The 18,869-nt window shown below is 44.6% G+C and overlaps 1 protein-coding gene across 4 annotated transcripts; it reads left to right on the forward strand.

Moving 5' to 3' along the window:
* Positions 1–437: 437 nt before the first annotated feature.
* On the forward strand, positions 438–18,571 carry LOC310752258 (transforming protein RhoA-like). 4 transcript variants are annotated; one of them, XM_083592275.1, is made up of 6 exons: positions 781–929; positions 13,961–14,094; positions 14,825–14,985; positions 16,072–16,192; positions 16,653–16,783; positions 17,285–18,571. In XM_083592275.1, the coding sequence occupies exons 3-6, from the start codon at positions 14,830–14,832 to the stop codon at positions 17,456–17,458; spliced, it is 582 nt and encodes a 193-aa protein (XP_083448401.1). In that variant the 5' UTR covers positions 781–929; positions 13,961–14,094; positions 14,825–14,829; the 3' UTR covers positions 17,459–18,571. The 4 variants fall into 4 exon arrangements, with proteins under 4 accessions (XP_083448400.1, XP_083448401.1, XP_083448399.1 ...); XM_083592276.1 differs by lacking the exon at positions 781–929 and adding an exon at positions 1,137–1,527; XM_083592274.1 differs by lacking the exon at positions 13,961–14,094 and having other exon boundaries at positions 438–929.
* Positions 18,572–18,869: the final 298 nt, after the last annotated feature.

The following is an 18,869-nucleotide window of genomic DNA, read 5'->3' on the forward strand; positions in this document are numbered from 1 at the left end:
CCGAGGCCGGTGAGGGAAGATCTGCGTCGCCAAGTCCAGCCCGGCATCGGCCGCAGATCCTGCCGAGCAGCTGCTCCCGGACCGAGGGCGCCTCTTGCGGGGGGAAGCCGGCGGAAGGGGCGCCCTTCGGCTCCTCCTCGCGGGCGGGCGGGCGGGCGAGGCCGGGGACACCGAGCCAGCCTGGGCCTCCGAAGGCGCAGCTGCTGCTCTCGGGACAGACCGACTTCCCCCTCAAGGCGAAACGCGCCGCCAAGACTTCTCCGCCTCTGCGCGGCGCCCGAGAGACGCGCCCAAGATGGCCGCCAGGCCGACTCAGCCGAGCAACAATTGGCCGGGAAGCGCCTCTCCTGCGGGCTCCTCGGGCTGGGCGGGGCTTCGTCGGGAAAGCCGCCATTGGTGGCCGCTGACCCTGATGTCACCGGGTGGGCGTTTGCCCCGCCCTGGCCGGGAAATCACAAGGGCGCCTTGGTTCACGGCGGGCTCCCATTAGCGGCGCAGGCTGCCACTCGTCAACGAGGCTGAGGTGGAAATCCCGGCCTCCGTCGGCAATAGGAGCAATGTTCACTTGTGTCGAGCGCGATTGGTCAGTTCAACCTGCCTATCAGGCAATTCTGTGGGTGGGCGGCGATTGGCCGCCGTGTTCTCCCGTTCCGGAATCGGACAGCGCCCGATGACGCGACCAACCTCTAGTTTGGCACGAATGACGCTCTTCCATTGGCCGCATCATTCTGTCAATCCGACGGAAGGGAAGTCTCAGCCGCCTTTTATAAGACAGCGACGGCCTCGATGTCAGTACGGAGTTACGCGATTGGGCGGTGGCTTCTGTCAATCCCGAAGTGGGTGGGGCCTGCGAGGGGCTGCTGAGGAGAGTCCGGGCGGCTGCGAGTGAGCCGGGCGGAGCCGGCAGTGGAGGCCGCCGAGAGAAGCGGGTAAGAGGGAAGTTCCTACGACGGCGGGACGGGACGCAGCGGCCCTCGTGGCGACTGGGCCTCGCTTCCTTCAAAACGGAGGGGCTTTAGCCTCACGAAAAAGCTCTGGGTGAAAAGTTTGGGGGGGGGGTCGAGAGGCGAATGTGCGGCGCATGCGCGAAGCCAGAAGACGGTTGGCTGCTGGGCGGGGTCGCGGCGGCGCAGGGGGAGGAAGCGCGCCTGATTGGGCGGCTCCGCGGGGAAGGGTTCGGGGGCGGAGGCCGAGGGGGTTTTCGGAGCCCCTTGCGCATGTGCGGCCGCCATCCGTGGCTGGGGGGGCACAAACACGGAGCTGCCCGAGCGCCCCCCCCCCGGTTGGGCGCGGCAAAGGCCGGTCTCACCCTCCGCGTGGTCTTGGCTGTAATCGCTTGTACTTTTAAATCACGGGGTTGGGGCGAATTACAGCAACTTGAAGTGGGTCGGCGTGCAAGGCCTCCGTGCGCCTGTGCTCCTCTGGGTGGCAGGTGGGCACCATGTAGGACCGGAGGTCAAACCTATGATAAAAGTCACAGGTGGTTCTTAGTCTTGATGGAAAAGTGGCGTGCATGTCTTATCAGAAGTAAGTCCTGTTAAATTCAAAAGCTTATATTCAAGTATTCCTTGCTGGATCGCTGCCCAAGTATAACTTCTTCAATGTACAGTACATTAATTGTCCTTCCACTTTGATGGAATGGTGCTTGGAATTGTCTTGCTTTAGTCTAAATACAAGAATACTAACAGTCATCTATTTTATAGGATGTCATTATCAGCTGCTGCTTCCTCCAAAACTGATATTGGGTGTATTATTAACATATAGCTTTTTTAACACATAAAAACACATTCCCCTTTATTTTTGGAGGAGTAAATAATTTAAGGCAGAAGTTAGATACTGATACACAAGTTTTGGACATGAAGCTGTAGACCCTAAGAGGTATCTTAGTTTTTGCTAGCTGGAAAAAAAAAAAAAAATGAAATTTAGACCCACGTGGTAATGAAAAGATTTTGCTATTTGATCTTAGAAGGTAGGCATAATTACACAGAATCAGAAGACTTTCATATATTTAGAGAGATGATTCATAAGCACCCCTATAAGACAAACAAGAAGTGGTTCTACATGGAGTACATCATCATACTAATGCTGCAGACCTGGAAACACTCTGTTGGGAATGAACTCCATTGAACTTGGTGGGGCTTGGTTCTGTATATTCATGAAAACAGGTTGCAAAACTAGTTGTAGAGAAAGTCAGCTATCCTGAATGCAGTTCACATCTCACTTCATCTTCATAGATGATATCCTTGAAAATATTAGCACAAATCAGTATATTTGTCTTTAGCATAATCGGGGTCTGTAAGATCCATAGTTTCTGCTTCTTTATTCTTCATGTATGTCAGAGTTACTGCTCTCATGTGTGTTTGTTTCCTGATTGTGTGTGTGTTGTATTAACTTTATTTCACTTGAAATAAAAGATGGAGTCTTGAGACGTGCAAAGGCCTTGCCACCAGGTTACAGCAACAATATGTTTGGTAGACTTGGGAGTTTGTTAAATAATCTAGACAAATACAGTAGCACTGCTGTCATTACCTTTAAACCTGGGTTCTGTGGCAATGTAATTAACTCTGTAACAATAATGCTAACCAGTTGCATAATATTGAAATATAAAATATTGCACAAGAATTCAGTTTTCTTTTTTTTGAGTGGGCAAATGAGGGAAAAAATATTGGCAGAGGGGGATGCAGAATGGGGAAAAAAACTAATTTCCTCTTGTGTTTTTTCCTGGGCCCTCAGTCCAGTTATCCCCTCTTGCATTCAAGGGATGACACTGGAGTAAATTGTGAGCATCACCTCTCTCAACTTTAGCTCTTGACCATCATATGGGAATAATATTGAACAGTTTAATTTTTTGCCTTCTAGCATAGGAAGCACTAGCAAATTTGTCAAACATATTTGTCATGCAAATTTTTCAGATTTGCAAACTTGTGTCCTTTATTAGAGGGCAGGTAGACAGAAAGTTTCCCAGCACTGTAATAATGAAAACGTGGATTTCTCTATTGATTTCTATGGTCAGTTATCACTTGTACTTCTCTTGAGTCATGAGCTTTCATGTCAGAAATTTCAAGGGAATTTGGAGAAAGTGTTTTATTCCATGTCTGAGATGATTGTTCCTACTTTACTTTTCTTTTGTTGAATTCATCCAGAAATAACAATAGAAAATGCTACATCATATCACATTAAATTCTTATTACATCTATAATGACTTCCCGTCACTCCATCATGCATCTACCACCTATTTCTTTGAGCTCACTTTCCGTTTTCCTTTATTGATTTTCATTAATGACTTATTCTTCTATAAGTTCCTATTATACCACAGAAGTCATTCAAGGCCTGCCATTGACGTCATCATATTACGATGTTCCTTAAAGTATATTTTGTACATGTCCCATTCTTTGATAAATGTTGTTTAGTATGTCCTCTCAATTTCCCTGTCATTTTTGCCAGCTCAGTGTATTCTAGCAGTTTGCTTTGCCACTCCAGTTTGGTTGGAATTGTGTCCCCTTTCCAGTTTGAAGTGATTAATATTCTTGCAGCTACCGTAGTGTACAATAATATTGTCCTTGTTTTTTTAGGTATGTCTGAACCTAGTATCCCCAAGAGGAAAGCTTCCGGCTTTTTTATAAAAGAGATCTTAAACATCTTTTTGAGTTTGTTATAGATTACCTCCTAAATTCCTTTATTTTCTTACAGTTCCACCACATATGTAGCATTGTACCTTCCCACATCTCCAACATTTACTTGAGATATTTCTATACATTTTCGATAGTTTTGATGGCATTAAGTGCCAGCAGAATTGCATTTTCAGAAAATTTTCTTTCAATACATAATCTGCGGTGAACCTCATCTCTACCTCCATAGTTTCCCCCAAGCATCCATTGGGATGTTGTAACCAAAATCTTGAGCCCATGTAACCATTACTGATTTTACCTATACATTTATACGTATACGTTTTAGAGAGGGTTTTTCCTTTGGAGTTAATCTGTTCTTTTTCCAGTCTGGAGGGCTCTGTCGTGACGCCATTTCATTTTTCAAGTTTAAATATCTCATGGAGTTGGTGATATTGTAACCAATCTGACAGGTATACCCTAATTTCTTCAAAATCTTTTGGCTTCAGCTGATTTTCTTCCTCTTTTAACAATACTTTGTATGTTGGCCAATTCCCTTTCATCTTTTTCTTCTTTACTGCCAATGCTTCTATAGGAGATATCCACCATGGGGTTTTGGGTTCAAGCAGACCTTTGTATTTTGCCCAAACCATACATAGAGGCTTCCTTATAACATGGTTTAAAAAGCTTTTGTGTACCTTGACCTTGTCGTAACCTAAGTAGGCATGCCAGCCATAGCGGTTGTCATACCCATCCAGATCTAAAAGGTCTGTATTTTGTAGTATACACCATTTCCTGATCCAGGAGAGACAGGACGCCTCGTAGTTGAGTTTCAAATCTGGCAGGGAAAATCCCCCTCCTTCTTTAAGATCAGTTAATAGTTTATGTTTGATCCTGGGCTCCTACTTTTCTGTGGGGAGGGTATGTTCTATATTCTTGTAGCATTTAAAGAAACAAGTAGTTTATCGAATGAGAAGGCTGCATTGCAGTGGGAGCAGCAAGTTTGATTGTTGTCCAAATGTCATTGCTGTGGGGCAGCCTCGTTCTCTACAATTCCAGAAGTACTTTGGATGACTCAAAGATGCAAGTTTTTCTTTTCTGTCTCCCCCACTCCTTGCTTAAAGGTAAAGGGACCCCTGACCATTAGGTTCAGTCACGGACGACTCTGGGGTTGCGGCGCTCATCTCGCTTTATTGGCCGAGGGAGCCGGCGTACAGCTCCTGATCATGTGGCCAGCATGACTAAGCCGCTTCTGGCGAACCAGAGCAGCGCACAGAAATGCCGTTTACCTTCCCGCCAGAGCGGTACCTATTTTTCTACTTCCTCTTGGACATGCTTTCGAACTGCTAGGTTGGCAGGAGCAGGGACCGAGCAATGGGAGCTCACCCTGTTGCGGGGATTCGAACCGCCAACCTTCTGATCGGCAGGTCTTAGACTCTATGGTTTAACCCACAGCGCCACCCGCGTCCCTCTTAAATCACTCATTGCTTAAATCACAGTAAATTTGTTTTCCAACTTGCTGAGTCACTTGAGGATACTGGCCTTAATCATGTGTTAGATGAGAATAACTTGTTCCTTACAGTTTAGATTCAGGACATCTTTTCAGCTAGATTTTCTATTCTGCTGATTGGAAGTTTGCATTAAGGAAAGGTTATTCAGAAGCTCTCTCTTCTTTATTTTCTACCAGAGAATCTTTGTTGTGAGATGTCTTCCCATTAAAGGGGATTCTAAACTACGGGAGATAGAAAGTCTGACATTCATAGCTGTAATCGAGGATACCCTTACAAGAAATCTCTCAAGACGATTAATCTAGAGTTTAATTTGGTTGGTTAATTCTTGCCTTAAAACCCTTTTAAGAAAGCAGACATTAAATCTTGGCCAAGCAGACTGAGCCCTTTTTCTTTTCTTTTTGAAGCAGGAAGTTTGCTTAGAACTACAGATATGGGTGTAACTTGTCTAGCTTTATATATCCTCTCAGTGTACATCCAAACTAATTAGTCACCAGGGTATTCTGTTCCTCCCATCGTAACCCCAAGTTCTGGCATAAAAGCATTCTAGCTTTTGAAAACAGCATGCAGGCTTCCAGCTAAGCTAGACTTGGCTATGAATCCCCAGTACCATGTTTCAGAACTGGGCAGTGGTGTTTTTTTTCCTAGAGAAAAAGGCTTCTATTCTGGATCTTATGAGTCAAACTAGAAGAAGAGCCAACTAGCTCATTTGATCCCATTTCATAAACAGCATCAGTAGGGCAGTTTTCAATATTGTGTGTTAATAGTTGTAGCTTACAGTGAATCATTGTACTCTTAATGCAGTGACAAGGGAGCAGACATCTTTATCCTTTTAGAATATGTGTGGTCAACAAAATTTTACTCAGACTAAACCTGTTAAAATTAATGAACATGACTAGGTTAGGCCCATTAATTTCAGTGGGCCTACTCCGAGTAAAACTTGAATACCATCCTAGATCTTTTGACTAAAGGTTGACTGTGATTAGTATTTCAGCATCTATGCTTGGTGTCTAGATGTAAGTAGTAAAACTAAGCCCCCAAAAACAAATTTAGCCAGTTGCCATTGACTACTTCACGTTCCAAAACAAAGCAGTTCCCGTTTATTTTAGAAGGGCATCAAGTAAACTTCACAATGATGAAGATCCTTCTACAGAGTGTGCATACGCACAGTCATGCGAGTCTCCTAAATTCAGCCTTGATCTCGCTTTTGGAAAGGTTGTGCATCCATACTTTGTCTCTACACCAATGCACAGAGTATGGGAAATTGGAGCTTTTAGTACAGGGTGGCAAATATGACCTGGTAGGCATAACTGAAGCCTGGTGGGATGAGACTCATGACTGAAATGTAGGAATTGAGGGGTATAACCTATTCAAAAGGAATAGACCAAACAGGAAGGGAGAAGGTGTAGCGTTATATATAAAGGATGTGTTCACTTGTGAAGAAATCCATGACCTGGAGCATGAAAAGCAGATTGAGAGTAAAGGGCAGGCTTCCTTAACTTTGGCCCTCCAGATGTTTTTGGCCTACAACTCCCATGATCTCTAGCTAGCAGGACCAGATTGAGAGTATAAGGCAGAGATAAAAGAATACCTGGACCAAAATAATTTCCCCAAAATTTCTAAAGAACAAAACAAAATTCTGAATGACCCAATCAGTTTTTGAAGTCCAACAGGCAATTAAGCATTCCAAATCAGGAAAAACACCGGGGCCTGATGGCCTCCCTGCAATTTACTATTAAAAAATTAGAAGAGGTATTGTTCAAACCCTTGAAAACAACAATGAACAACATCCTAGAATATGGCATAATGCCTGAATCATGGAAGGAAAGTTACATCACACTGATCCCAAAACAGGGAACAGACCAGCTGTCAATAGCCAATCATAGGCCTATTTCATTGTTGAACAACGACTATAAACTCTACACCTATATTTTAGCCGAAAGAATGAAAAAAATTATCCAAACCGTAATACAGACCAGGCCGTAATAACAGACTGTAATAAAGACCAGGCTGACTTTTTCCCCAGCCGCCTAATTCAGAGTAACATCAGGAATATCATAAATGTATAGGAATATCTGGAATCACAAATTGATAAACCACCAACCTTAATGGTGGTCTGTTGGCCCACGTCCCCACCTTCCTCACCTGTCCTCCAGTCCAGCAGGACCAGGCTGAGAGAGAGAGGTGGACCAAATTACTTTTATTTTTCAGGACAAAACACAACAGAAGGGTAGATGCTGCCACCACACCCTTGTCTGGGGATAGCCCAGAAGAATAACCCAAGGGAGACGGCTACTCTTCAGTGTTACCGGCTGCCCCACCCTGCAATTGCTTCACCACAAACTGCAGGCAGAAATTCAACAGGTTCAGTAGGCGACTCAGTGGTCAGACTTTGGATTCAGACTTTCCCCACGAAAGGCACACAGAACAAAATGGGAAAATCCTTTTTTAAGATTTATTTAAAAAACAAGATTAAACATACTTAAAAGTAGGCACATCTCTTACAGGGTTTCAGACAGGAAAATAAAAACATTGTAAAGCATCCCTAGCTAAACGTACTTACAAAAAACAACAACAACAAGAACACAAGAAAAGTTAGGGCGTTCTCTGAATCAGCATCTCAAGAAGACAACAGGAATTCTTCATCACAAAGGACACGCATATCAATGTAGAAAGGAAGTGACTGCCAGCATGGCGGTGAATATGGCAGAAGGCAGAAGGGCGGATGGGTGCACGCCTGCAGGCTCCTTTCCTAAAGTTTTTATCCTTAAGACCCCAAGGACCAATCAGGATTTCTGATTAATTCAAAATTTACCAATGGTCACCTGAGAGGGTGATAACTCAGCTTGTGACAGCTGAAGCTCCTTTGTTCTCAAGACCTTGGGGATGAAAGGAGTTCCTCCCAATTTCTCAGAGACACAGCAGATCCTCCTTTCTCCTGTAATGAGGCTTGATAGCCCTTATTTACACAGGGACAGCACTTAGATAACCAGGTGTTAAAACACCACTAATCAACTGGGAAGTTTTCCTTCCTGCAGATGCCTGAGATAACTATTCACACTCCCAGAGCCAATTAGTCTAAGGTTTTAAAGCAACAGATATACATTTCCCATAAATCCTTTGGCCTTTGGTTTTCCCACAGTGCAACAGTGCTTCAGCTTGACCAAAGCTTGTCTACTGAGATTTCCTAACTTCACTACATGGTCGATGCGGAAAAAGCGTTTGATAATTTTTCTTGGAGATTCATGACAACTATGCTGCGGCATATGGAGATCGGAGACTCATTCTGTAATGGAATTCAGGCTACTTACACAAAACAGAAGGCAAAAAATTATAATAAATGGGAACATAACAGAAGTATGTGAAATTAATAAAAGGACAAGACAGGGCTGTCCGCTCTCTTCACATATTTATTTTAGTAATGGAGTCTTAAATAAGAAAAAATAGAGATTAAAAGAATATTAAGGGTATAACACTGGGAAATAATATATATAAACTATGGGCATTTGCGGATGATATTAGCATCACAACCGAAAACCCAGAGTCTAGTGAAAACCTTGGAAATAATCAATAATTATGGGAAGGTAGTGGGATTCCAACTGAATATAAGTAAAACCAAACTTATGGCGAAAAACCTTTCCCAAGTAGAGAAAGAAGAAATTGAAAAGATAACAAATCTTAAAATTTGTCAAAAAATAATATACTTGGGAATATTTTTAACTACTAAAAGCATACGTTATATCTTTACGAAGGCAATTATGTCAAGGCATGGTCTGAAGTTAAAAGGAATGTGGAGATTTGGAGCAAATTATATCTATCTTTTGGGGGGCGTATCTCGGCTGTTAAACTAAATATTTTTCCAAAGATGCTTTTTCTGTTCCAATCCATTCCTGTTATAGGGAAAACAAGCTGCATTGAAAATTGGCAGAGGGAAATATCTAAATTTATCTGGTCAGGGCAATTTCAAAAAGCTGAAGGAGCTACTGGGTGAGATCCCACGGTCAGAAATACTCAAGGAGAAGGGAGTCCAAGAAGGATAGGAGTTTCTAAAGGGAGAAATATTGAACACCCAAATGCAGACAATACCAACAAGAAAGAAAAGTGGGAGGTATCTAAGGCATCTAAGCTGCATAAGGAATTTACAGATGAGCTGAGAGTTAAGAAGGGCATGTATAAGAAATGGAAGGAAGAGGAAATCAGAAAGGAGGAGTATACATGAGTAGCCAACAGTTGCAGGGGGAAAGTTAGGCTGGCTCAAGCTCAGAACGAGCTCAGGCTTGCAAGAGAAGTTAAAAATAATGTTAAAAAAAGGTTTCTTTGGCTATGTCTGAAATTGGTGGAAGAACAAGTAAGTGGAAGCTTCTCTGTGTGGAGAAGACTGAGAAATGCTATTAGGTGACAGAGAAGAAGGCAGAACTAACTACTCAACACCTACTTTGCCTCTGTCTTCACCCAAAAGGAAAGTGATGCCCAGCCTGATGATAACAGAATAAACGATGTAAGGCGGGAGCTGCAGCCCAAGATAGGAAGAGAGGTAGTAAGCGAACACCCAACTGCTTTAAATGAGTTCAAATATCCAGGGCCTGATTAGCTGCATCCAAGGGTACTAAAGGAGCTTGCGGGTGTAATTTCAGAGCCTTGGTCCGTTGTCTTTGAGAATTCTTGGAGAACAGGTGATGTCACTACAGACTGGAGGCGGGCAAATGGTGTCCCCCATCTTCAAAAAGGGGGAAAGAAGACATAGGTAACTACCAACCACTGAGCTTGACATCAATACCAGGGAAGGTCCTAGAACAAATAATTCAACAGTCGGTCTGTAAGCATTTAGAAAAGGATGCTGTGATTACCCAGCATGGGTTTCTCAAAAATAAGTCATGCCAGACCAATATGATTTATTTTTATGGATGGAATTACAAACTTGGTGGATCAGGGAAATGCTGTGGACATAGTGCATATTGATTTCAGTAAGACTTTTGACAAAGGTCCCCCATAATATTCTCACGAGAAAGCTGGTAAAATGTGGTTTGAACGAGGTAACTGTTAGGTGAATTTGTAGCTGGTTGACTGAACCCGAAGAGTACTCATTAACAGTTCCTCATCCTGGAAAAAAGTGAAAAGTGGGGTGCTGCAGGTTTCCGTCCTGGTCCTGTTGTTCTTTAGCATCTCTATAAATGGCATGGATGAAGGAATTGGGGGGGATGCTCATCCAATTTGCAGATGACACAAGACTGGGAGGGGTAGCTAATGTCGCAGAAGACAGAATCAAAATTCAAAATGACCTTGACTTCTGGTGCTTCCTGCCATAACGGAGGCAGCTCCCGCATTAGCAGAGATTGGTAGCAGATCGTAAACAAGGATGAATAAGGGTAATTGTCCTTGCAAGCCCCCCCCCCCCCGATCAGGGGGGTGAGCACCACTCGCAGATTGTCTGATACCTGGCTCTCGTCCCAACACGGAGACGGGAGGCGGGAGGACCTGAGTGCAAAGCAGTTCGCTTATCGGTAACCCTCTGACACAGCCATTAAGGGCAGGGGTTTTTCTGTTTATTAGTAAGAAAGAAATTGGATTTAATTTGCAGACGTGTACTGGATTAACGGGACAAGATAATCTGCTGAATCAGCCACTGAGTCGCAATGTTTTGATCTGGAGAGATTTTCAACATAGCTAAGTGTGGTATGTTGGGGGAGGGGAGCCTTTACCCTTTCTTTATATACCATGTTTGCTGCTTTATTGATTCAGCAAACCTCCCCCTGAGAGTTAATGGAGTGAGAAAAAGGAAGAGGAAATCACTGATAATATTTATGGATTATTACAAAATATATGGAACTGTCTGAGAATATTGATAGGATTTAAAGCACCGAGTTTCCATTGAATCGCTTTTGAAGATCTACCATAGCTTTGGTGGGACACCAGATCGTTAGCCGCTGAGTATTGGATGAGAAAGATAAGTGGAGAACTGCCCGGGGCTATGGTGGGACGGTCAGACCTTTTGTTAGACTTCATAAAAAAATGCTGGCCTTGTGAGCAGAGCAGAGAGAGTGTGAAAAAGTGGAAGCAGAGAGCTGTATATGTTGGATTATAACAGGAAGAATGAAGAAACAAAGGGAAAATAAACATCTCGCACAGAAATTTACAGGACATAAATTTCTCTTGCAGAAATAAAATTTATTAAATATGCAATTACGAATGAAAGTCATGAAACCCGTGGGTGTTAAATAAAGGATCAAGATCAGAACTGTTGTAATTGGAATAATCAAGATTATGGAAGCAGAAAGAAATAAAAACTTTGTACCCTGAAATCTAGCACAGGGGAAGTCACCCAAAATTGTTTAATTTGGTATTTGAATAGTTGGCTATTTAATTGTATTGTAATTTTGTATTGTGATAATGTGGCTCTTTTGGATCATTGTAATTAAAAATTATACCAAAAAAATTCAAAATGACCTTAACAGATTGGAGAACTGGGCGCAAGCTAACAAAATGAATTTCAGTAGGGATAAATGTCAGTTTCTGCACCTAGGCAGGAAAAACCAGCTGCACAAATAATAGGATGGGTTGGGGGTTTCACCTGACTTACTAGCAGTACATGTGAAAAGGATCTAGGGGTCTTTGTGGGCCACTAGCTTATCATGATACAGCAGCAAAAAAAACTAACGCTGTTCTAGGCTGCATCAACAAAAGTATAGTGTCCAGATCAAGGGAAGTAATAGTCCCTCTATTCTGCCTTGGTCAGACAAACACCTGGAATACTGTGTCCAATTCTGGGCACCATAATTTAAGAAGAATGTTGACAAGCTGGAACGTGTGCAGAGGAGGGCAACCAAGATGATCAAGGGTCTGTAGACTAAAACTGATGAGGAACGGTTGAAGGAGCTGGATGTGTTTTGCCTGGAAAAGGAGACTGAGAGGAGATATGATAGCCATCTTCAAATATTGTAAGGGCTATCACATGGAAGAGGGAGCATGCTTGTCTCCTGCTTTTGTGGGTAGGACTTGAGGCAATGGCTTCAAGTTACAAGAAAGGAGATTCTGACTAAACATTTGGGAAAATTTTCTGACAGTAAGAGCTGTTTGTCAGTGGAACAGACTCCCAAGAGAGGTGGGGGACTCTCCTTCATTGGAGGGCTTTAAACAGAGATTGGATGGCCATGTGTCATGGATGCTCTAGCTGAGATTTGTGCATTACAGGAGGTTGGACTAGATGACCCTTGAAGTCCCTTCCAACTCCTAAGATTTTATGATTCTAATATTGATGCATCAAATGGTACTCTCCAGTCTGTTTTGGAAGTGCATTTGTTGTTCTCCCAGGCTGCAGATTCCATTTGTATTCTGTACTTAGTGGTTTTGTTCTCATCCTACATAAAAACCAGGAAGATCCAATACCCAAGAAGTCTTTTCGAAGCAAGCAGGGAGGGCAGGGCTTAGGTTGCACTGAGGTCGTAAAAGAAAGAAGTTCTCACAGACTGGCTCAGGCACAAAGGAAATGACCAGAATGTGACTTGTGACTGGAGAGTTTCGAACACTGGTGATCTCTGATCCCCCTGATTTTGTTCCTCAAAATTCACTTGGAAGTTTTGTAGGCCTGATCCATCTGCATTGTAGGGATCAACAAATGAAGGCTTCATGAGCCCAAATATGGTTCCTGTGAGGAGTACCAGTTGGCCCTTCCAGCTGCCAACCCAGAGGCAAGAAAGATTTGTTGGTGGCATGGAGTCTCTGCTTGAGGGGCTTTCTAATGTATTGGGTCATGAGTGAAGGTAAAGCCCATCTCCTATATATATATATATATATATATATATATATATATATATATATATATATAGTGTGTGTGTGTGTGTGTACACACACACACACACACACACACACACACACATTATTAGTTTTCCAATAAGAACATCCAATTAAATCCATCAAATCATAATCCAATTAAAAATAATAAAATAAAAACAGCCAAATTACAATCCAACTTATTAATTATTAATTTTTTGGGCTTCCCATACTCTGGACCTCTAAAGTATATCTCCAGTATTTTCATTTCTGCCTTCTTCCTGTTCTCATATTTCCACATTCCGATCTTAACACTTTAAAGTTCCCTGCCCCTGGCTGTGCGATTCTCAGTCATGTCAGAGATCATATATCCTTTCATCCATCGGGTACAGTTTTATTTGTGTATATATATTTTTTCAACTGTCAATTTGCCAGCGCAGCTTTTCCTGACTTCATTCCAATCTTCCAATCCAGGCTGTTGTCCAAGCCTGTCGTTTGTAGTTTAATGACGCAGTAACTCCCAAGTTGTTAAATTGTTACTGTTCACAATAAATTCCCAATGTTAAGTTGTTAAGCATACTGTGATGGTTCTAGGGGTTGCTCGTGCGTAAGCAGGTGTCTATCTCCCCGGCTGGGTGCAAACACCTGGCTGGGTTGCCTGAGTGAACCTTTTCTGTCCGGACAGCCGCTCACCCGTGGCTGACTCAATCGCTGGCAGAATCCGTCAGTGGGCGTTTCTTAAACTTCTTCCAGCAAAGAAGCTCTTTGACGCCTAGTCTCCTCCTACTCTCTCTGCGCGAAAGCCTTCTGCGCAAGGAGGGCGTAGGCAACGGAGGACCCCTATTCTCCCCGCTGGTCCCAGGCAAGGAGTCATGAGACCGCCTCGCCGCTTCCCCCACCTGCCCCCCTTCTCCACTGGTGCTACGCTGATTCTCTTCCCCAGAAGATGGGCTGCTTCTCCCGATCCCTGGACGCTCTCTGGAATGCCTCTGGCTTTTGCTCTCTCCCTCTGGCACTGATGGCAGTTCCCTGACACATACTGTTTGCAATATTGAAATGTAAATGAACTGTATTCCACAGATGTAGGTCATTTGGCAATCGATCAGCTTTCCTGGAGACCCCGCCCCCCTCTGGGCCCTAGAAGGGGGGTTGCTAGACATCAACTTAGCCTTCTCTCTCGCTCATAATGAAGAAATTCTGCAAACAGAGGCACTGTACGTTGTCCCAAATTGTCATCTTAAGTCATTATAAAGTAAGCTAGCAAGTATTTCCCACTTCCCTCGAAAAAGGGAGGAATTCTCATTTTTCCGTGCTGCGTCATACTAACAAGCGCCATCTTGTTTCTTTTTTTATCTTTATCAAGTTTTTTTATCTTTATCAAGAAGAAAAAAGCTGCGCAGCTGAATACTTAAATTATAAATAGAAGTCCATCTGTACTCCGTTTTTTTTAAAAAATAGGTTTCTTAATGAGGCTTGGCATAGAAAAACAATTGTAGGTATAGAGAAGAAAAAAGAATGTACCAGTCACCTCCGTAAATCCAAACACCAATGATGAGAATCTATTGGAAGTCTGAGCTTAAACACCAGGGACTGTGCAATTCTGCAGATTTTTTCTCAATCTTCTTCGGTCCAGACTATGTCTGTTTATTGTCCAAACCCAATTATTTTATGAAACAGATATTTCCGGCTTATGAGAGTGACTTTGGAGAGTGCCAGCCGTGCCGTGCTCTGGGACCCAGTGTCCTTGCCGCTTGCACCTTGATGCCAGCTGACAAATCTTGGACGATCTGCGGGTCTACGAGACAGTCCTCCCCCACCCTAGGGAGTCTGCCAGGGCTAATTACCCCCGTATCAACCCGAATTACCGGCACGGCTGAGGTGTGGGAGTCAGGAAGCCCTCGCCCACCCCCAATTGCTAAGAGGGTGCTGCTTTTCTTCCTTCAGGAGAGATGGCTGCCATACGCAAGAAACTTGTCATTGTAGGAGATGGAGCATGTGGAAAGACCTGCCTCCTCATCGTCTTCAGCAAGGACCAATTCCCAGAGGTCTACGTCCCCACCGTCTTTGAGAACTACGTGGCTGACATTGAGGTGGATGGAAAGCAGGTAATACTGATGTTGGGAGCCGGCCGGGCTGGGCAGATGCCTGGGCACAATGATAGGGCCTGATATCTCCACCATCTGGCTGGCTGGTGTGTTTTTTTGCTACCATGCTATGGTGCAAGTCAGTTGGCTCACGCAGTAGCACTTCAGCAAAAGAGCAGCAGCTTCTGCAAGCCACCTGACTCACACAGCAGCGCAGCAGCAGAAGAGTCTGCGTATTTTGTAGAGCATTATGAACCATTCTACTTTTTCCATTTCTCTGAGGCCCAGCTGGGGTCCTGCTACAAGCTCCTGTGCTGAGCCCAAATTGGAGGCCAGCTGCTTGCCCACTATATATATTTATATATTGTCTGGGGCATTTGGCCTCCTTCTCTGAGTTGGTCAGTGTAATGTGTGAAATAGCCCTCTTCCTCTCCCCACTCCCAAGAGCAGAGAGGAATTGATTTGAGAGAAATGAAGAATAGCTGCAGAAAGAACAGGTGGTTCTTTTGGAACTGCATTTCTTGGTGGTAACAGGGAGTAGAGTTTGGAGTATGCTTTTCTGATTAAATTACAAGAATACCAGCATCTTTCCACTTTGGTTGTGATTCATTACAGAATCACATTCATTACAGACGCGGGTGGCGCTGTGGTGTAAGCCACTGAGCCTAGGGCTTGCCGATGGGAAGGTCGGTGGTTCGAATCCCCGCGGCGGGGTGAGTTCCTGTTGCTCGGTCTAAGCTCCTGACAACCTAGCAGTCCGAAAGCACATCAGAGTGCAAGTAGATAAATAGGTACCACTCCGGCGGGAAGGTAAACGGCGTTTCCGTGCGCTGCTCCAGTTTTGCCAGAAGCAGCTTAGTCATGCTGGCCACATGACCCAGAAAAACTGTCTGCGGACAAACGTCAGCTCCCTCGGCCAGTAAAGCGAGATGAGCGCCACAACCCCAGAGTCGTTCGTGACTGGACTTAACTGTCAGGGGTCCTTTACCTTTAAGGATCTTATAGGGAAGACACTAGCTCATCACAGAATATGCTTTCATTTAATGGAGTGATGACAGCACTTTGAGGACTTGCCCCCATTAAGTTATCATATTTGCATTTCTACAGGTAGAACTTGCCCTTTGGGATACAGCTGGCCAAGAGGACTATGACCGCCTGAGACCCCTCTCCTACCCAGATACAGACGTCATCCTCATGTGTTTCTCCATTGACAGCCCTGACAGTTTAGGTGAGTCTCCCCTGAGTATGTGGGAGGGCTGACTGAATAAGCAGCAGCAGAGACTTCTGTAGATCTCTGGTTCTGGTCTCTTCCCAGATGTCAGATTGCTGATGGGAGCAGTTAAACTGTCATAGCAGTTGATTAGCTGGTCATATGCTGTGTATTACATCACACCACGGCTGGCGTTCAGTGTTCTGCCGCTTGTCCCTCCCCATTTCCGTCTTTTCCCCCATTGCCTCCCCCCCCCCCCATGTACACATGTCCCAGCTTTAACATTGGCTGCACCACATCCATTTTCTGAGCTTGCCACTCCTGTACCCACAGTGGTGGAAGTCCTTTAAATTTCATCCTGGTGGTGTCTGAAGGAACTCGAGACAGTTTCCCAAATCTTTGCTTTGGGGCACAAGTGGCTGAGAACTCCACGGTCTTCCTAGGTTTATGCTTATGGTTTTACTTTGTGCCCCTACAGAGAACATCCCTGAGAAGTGGACTCCGGAGGTGAAGCACTTCTGCCCCAATGTGCCTATCATCCTGGTGGGGAACAAGAAGGACCTACGTAATGATGAGCATACACGCCGGGAGCTAGCCAAGATGAAGCAGGTGCAGAGAGGCAACTGACATTCTTTGCTGGGATTTAGTATTGCCATCAGAATAGGAGGAGGGTACAAACAGCTATGCATATGGCCATTTGGGGCTTGAAAGGAATCTATGTCCTTTCCATTTACATCTGAGCAGAAGCACAAGCCCATCCAGAGAGGTATATTGTGGCCTTCTTCTCATTTTTGAAGGGGGCTTGGCGAAGCACAAAGCTACTGGTTTCCATGGGGTTCTCAGTACCTTTTCACAACACACTCTATTTGGACTGAAGACAGCACTTGGCTTGCATGATACCATAAAATAACCTCCAACTTCACAACCCTAGCAAGGGCTGGGTACCAGTTTTCAGCAAAGGATATAGTCCCAGGGAGTTAGTATTGTGTGTTATAGGAGCCAGGAGTTCTGATAGCTAGGCTCTAGCTTTGATTGCTAGATTCTACCTCATTTCCCTTACCAGGATAGATCCCAGGCAACCTCACTGTCTGTTTCGCCCTTCCCTTTCAGGAACCAGTGAAGCCAGAGGAGGGACGTGACATGGCAAACAGGATTAGTGCTTTTGGCTACCTGGAATGTTCTGCAAAGACAAAGGATGGAGTACGGGAAGTGTTTGAGATGGCTACCCGGGCTGCCCTGCAGGCCAAACGTGGGCGCAAGAAGACCTCATGCCAGCTGCTGTAATTCCTTCCCAGCCTGCCTTCCCTGTCAGCCAGCCAAGCCTTTGAGCTCTTAGCTTCCAGGCTTGCCTCTCTTGTGATACCATGGACTGGCAGGTCTCCTCAGAGAGGGGGCTTGCTAGAGCTGGGCAGGGGCTCTTCTGGAGCATGACAACTAACTTTGGAGGTGGGGTGGTATTTCCCCCTTCCGTCACAGGCTTCTGACTCCCTCATAACAGGTCAGAAAATTCTGGCCCTCGGTGGGTCAGTGGGAGAACTCCTTATCTTTCTGCGTGCTTGCTCACAGCAGTCTTGATTCTCGTTGGCAGCCTAGGGCACTACACTGCTCCAGGCCGTTTCTTTGTAGAAGACTTTTTGCCAAAGTGTGAAAGCCCTTTGCTTCAATAAAGGTCAGAGCCTTGAATTGGAACATCTGGCCCTGCCTAGTAAGGGACTCTTGACATGTCAACAAGTCATTCATTGTGAGTGGAGCCAGTGCTCCTGCACAGTGGGCAAGCAGTTACCCTTATCTTGGCAGACTCATTGATCCCTTAGCTGGCTTTTCTGCTCTTTAGGCTAGAGCAGAACCACTTTGGCGCTTGTCCCCTTCCTCAAGGCGAACATAGCCCAGTTCAAAAGCCACCCACTGTCAGTTTCTTGAGGGCTGTCTCAGTAAAGTGACATCAGGTCCTCCACCTTCTCTCTCTCCCACCCCAGAACAGAATTGTCTCCACTTAAATATTTATCTCCCGACAGCAGAGCAGACAGCTGCCTTTCCTTCAAACTGGCCCAAGAGACTGGGCCTTGCAGCCTGGCCCCTTTCTAGCAAAAATCTATATTTGTAAGCAGAGGTGCTATGAGCCAGTTTGTTGCTGTTTGGAAGCTCTCTGGATAGCTGGTAGCTGGAGTAGCCACTGCCACAGCTTCAAGTGCAAAGGACCTCCTCTGTTGCTTCTGTCTCGCTGCTCCCCCGACACTCCTGCTTCTCTTCCCTTCCGCCTTCTTTGTACTCACTGCATTGCCACCGGGGTGTATGATTTTGTGTTTAATTTGTATTCACATGTTTAAAAAGTGGTTGTTACTTTTCAAAATGTACTTGAAAGAAAAATCTGTAATAAATTTGTAGCAATGTTTAGTACATGGTGGGGCTTTGCTTTTTGCCTCTTAAAATCTGCTGTGGAAAGGGAACCAGTAAAAAGGTGAGCATTGATTTTTCTTACAGCAGTTGTACAGCACTGTCCCACCAAACTGCTGATCCCATGAAGTGCTTTGGTTGGAGTAAATTGTGATGGCTGGTAAAAGTAATCATACACTTCCCATAACCTTCATGAGGAAATAAGTCTTACCTAGAAACAAAAAATGTTTTAAGCAAGAACCAGGATGGTGGTAGAAGCAGTCCAATAGACTGGGAGCTAATCAAAGCATTAGAGAGCTTG

The sequence above is a fragment of the Podarcis filfolensis genome, assembly GCF_964270895.1.
Source record: "Podarcis filfolensis genome assembly, chromosome: 17".
Taxonomy (NCBI): domain Eukaryota; kingdom Metazoa; phylum Chordata; class Lepidosauria; order Squamata; family Lacertidae; genus Podarcis; species Podarcis filfolensis.

Bases quoted from the DNA above. Each gene is read 5' to 3' on its own strand.
- LOC310752258 (XM_083592273.1), top strand. From the start codon at position 1,218: ATGTGCGGCCGCCATCCGTGGCTGGGGGGGCACAAACACGGAGCTGCC. The intron at 16,193-16,652 runs GTGAGTCTCCCC...GTGCCCCTACAG, and splicing joins TGACAGCCCTGACAGTTTAG to AGAACATCCCTGAGAAGTGG. The intron at 16,784-17,284 runs GTGCAGAGAGGC...CTTCCCTTTCAG, and splicing joins AGCTAGCCAAGATGAAGCAG to GAACCAGTGAAGCCAGAGGA.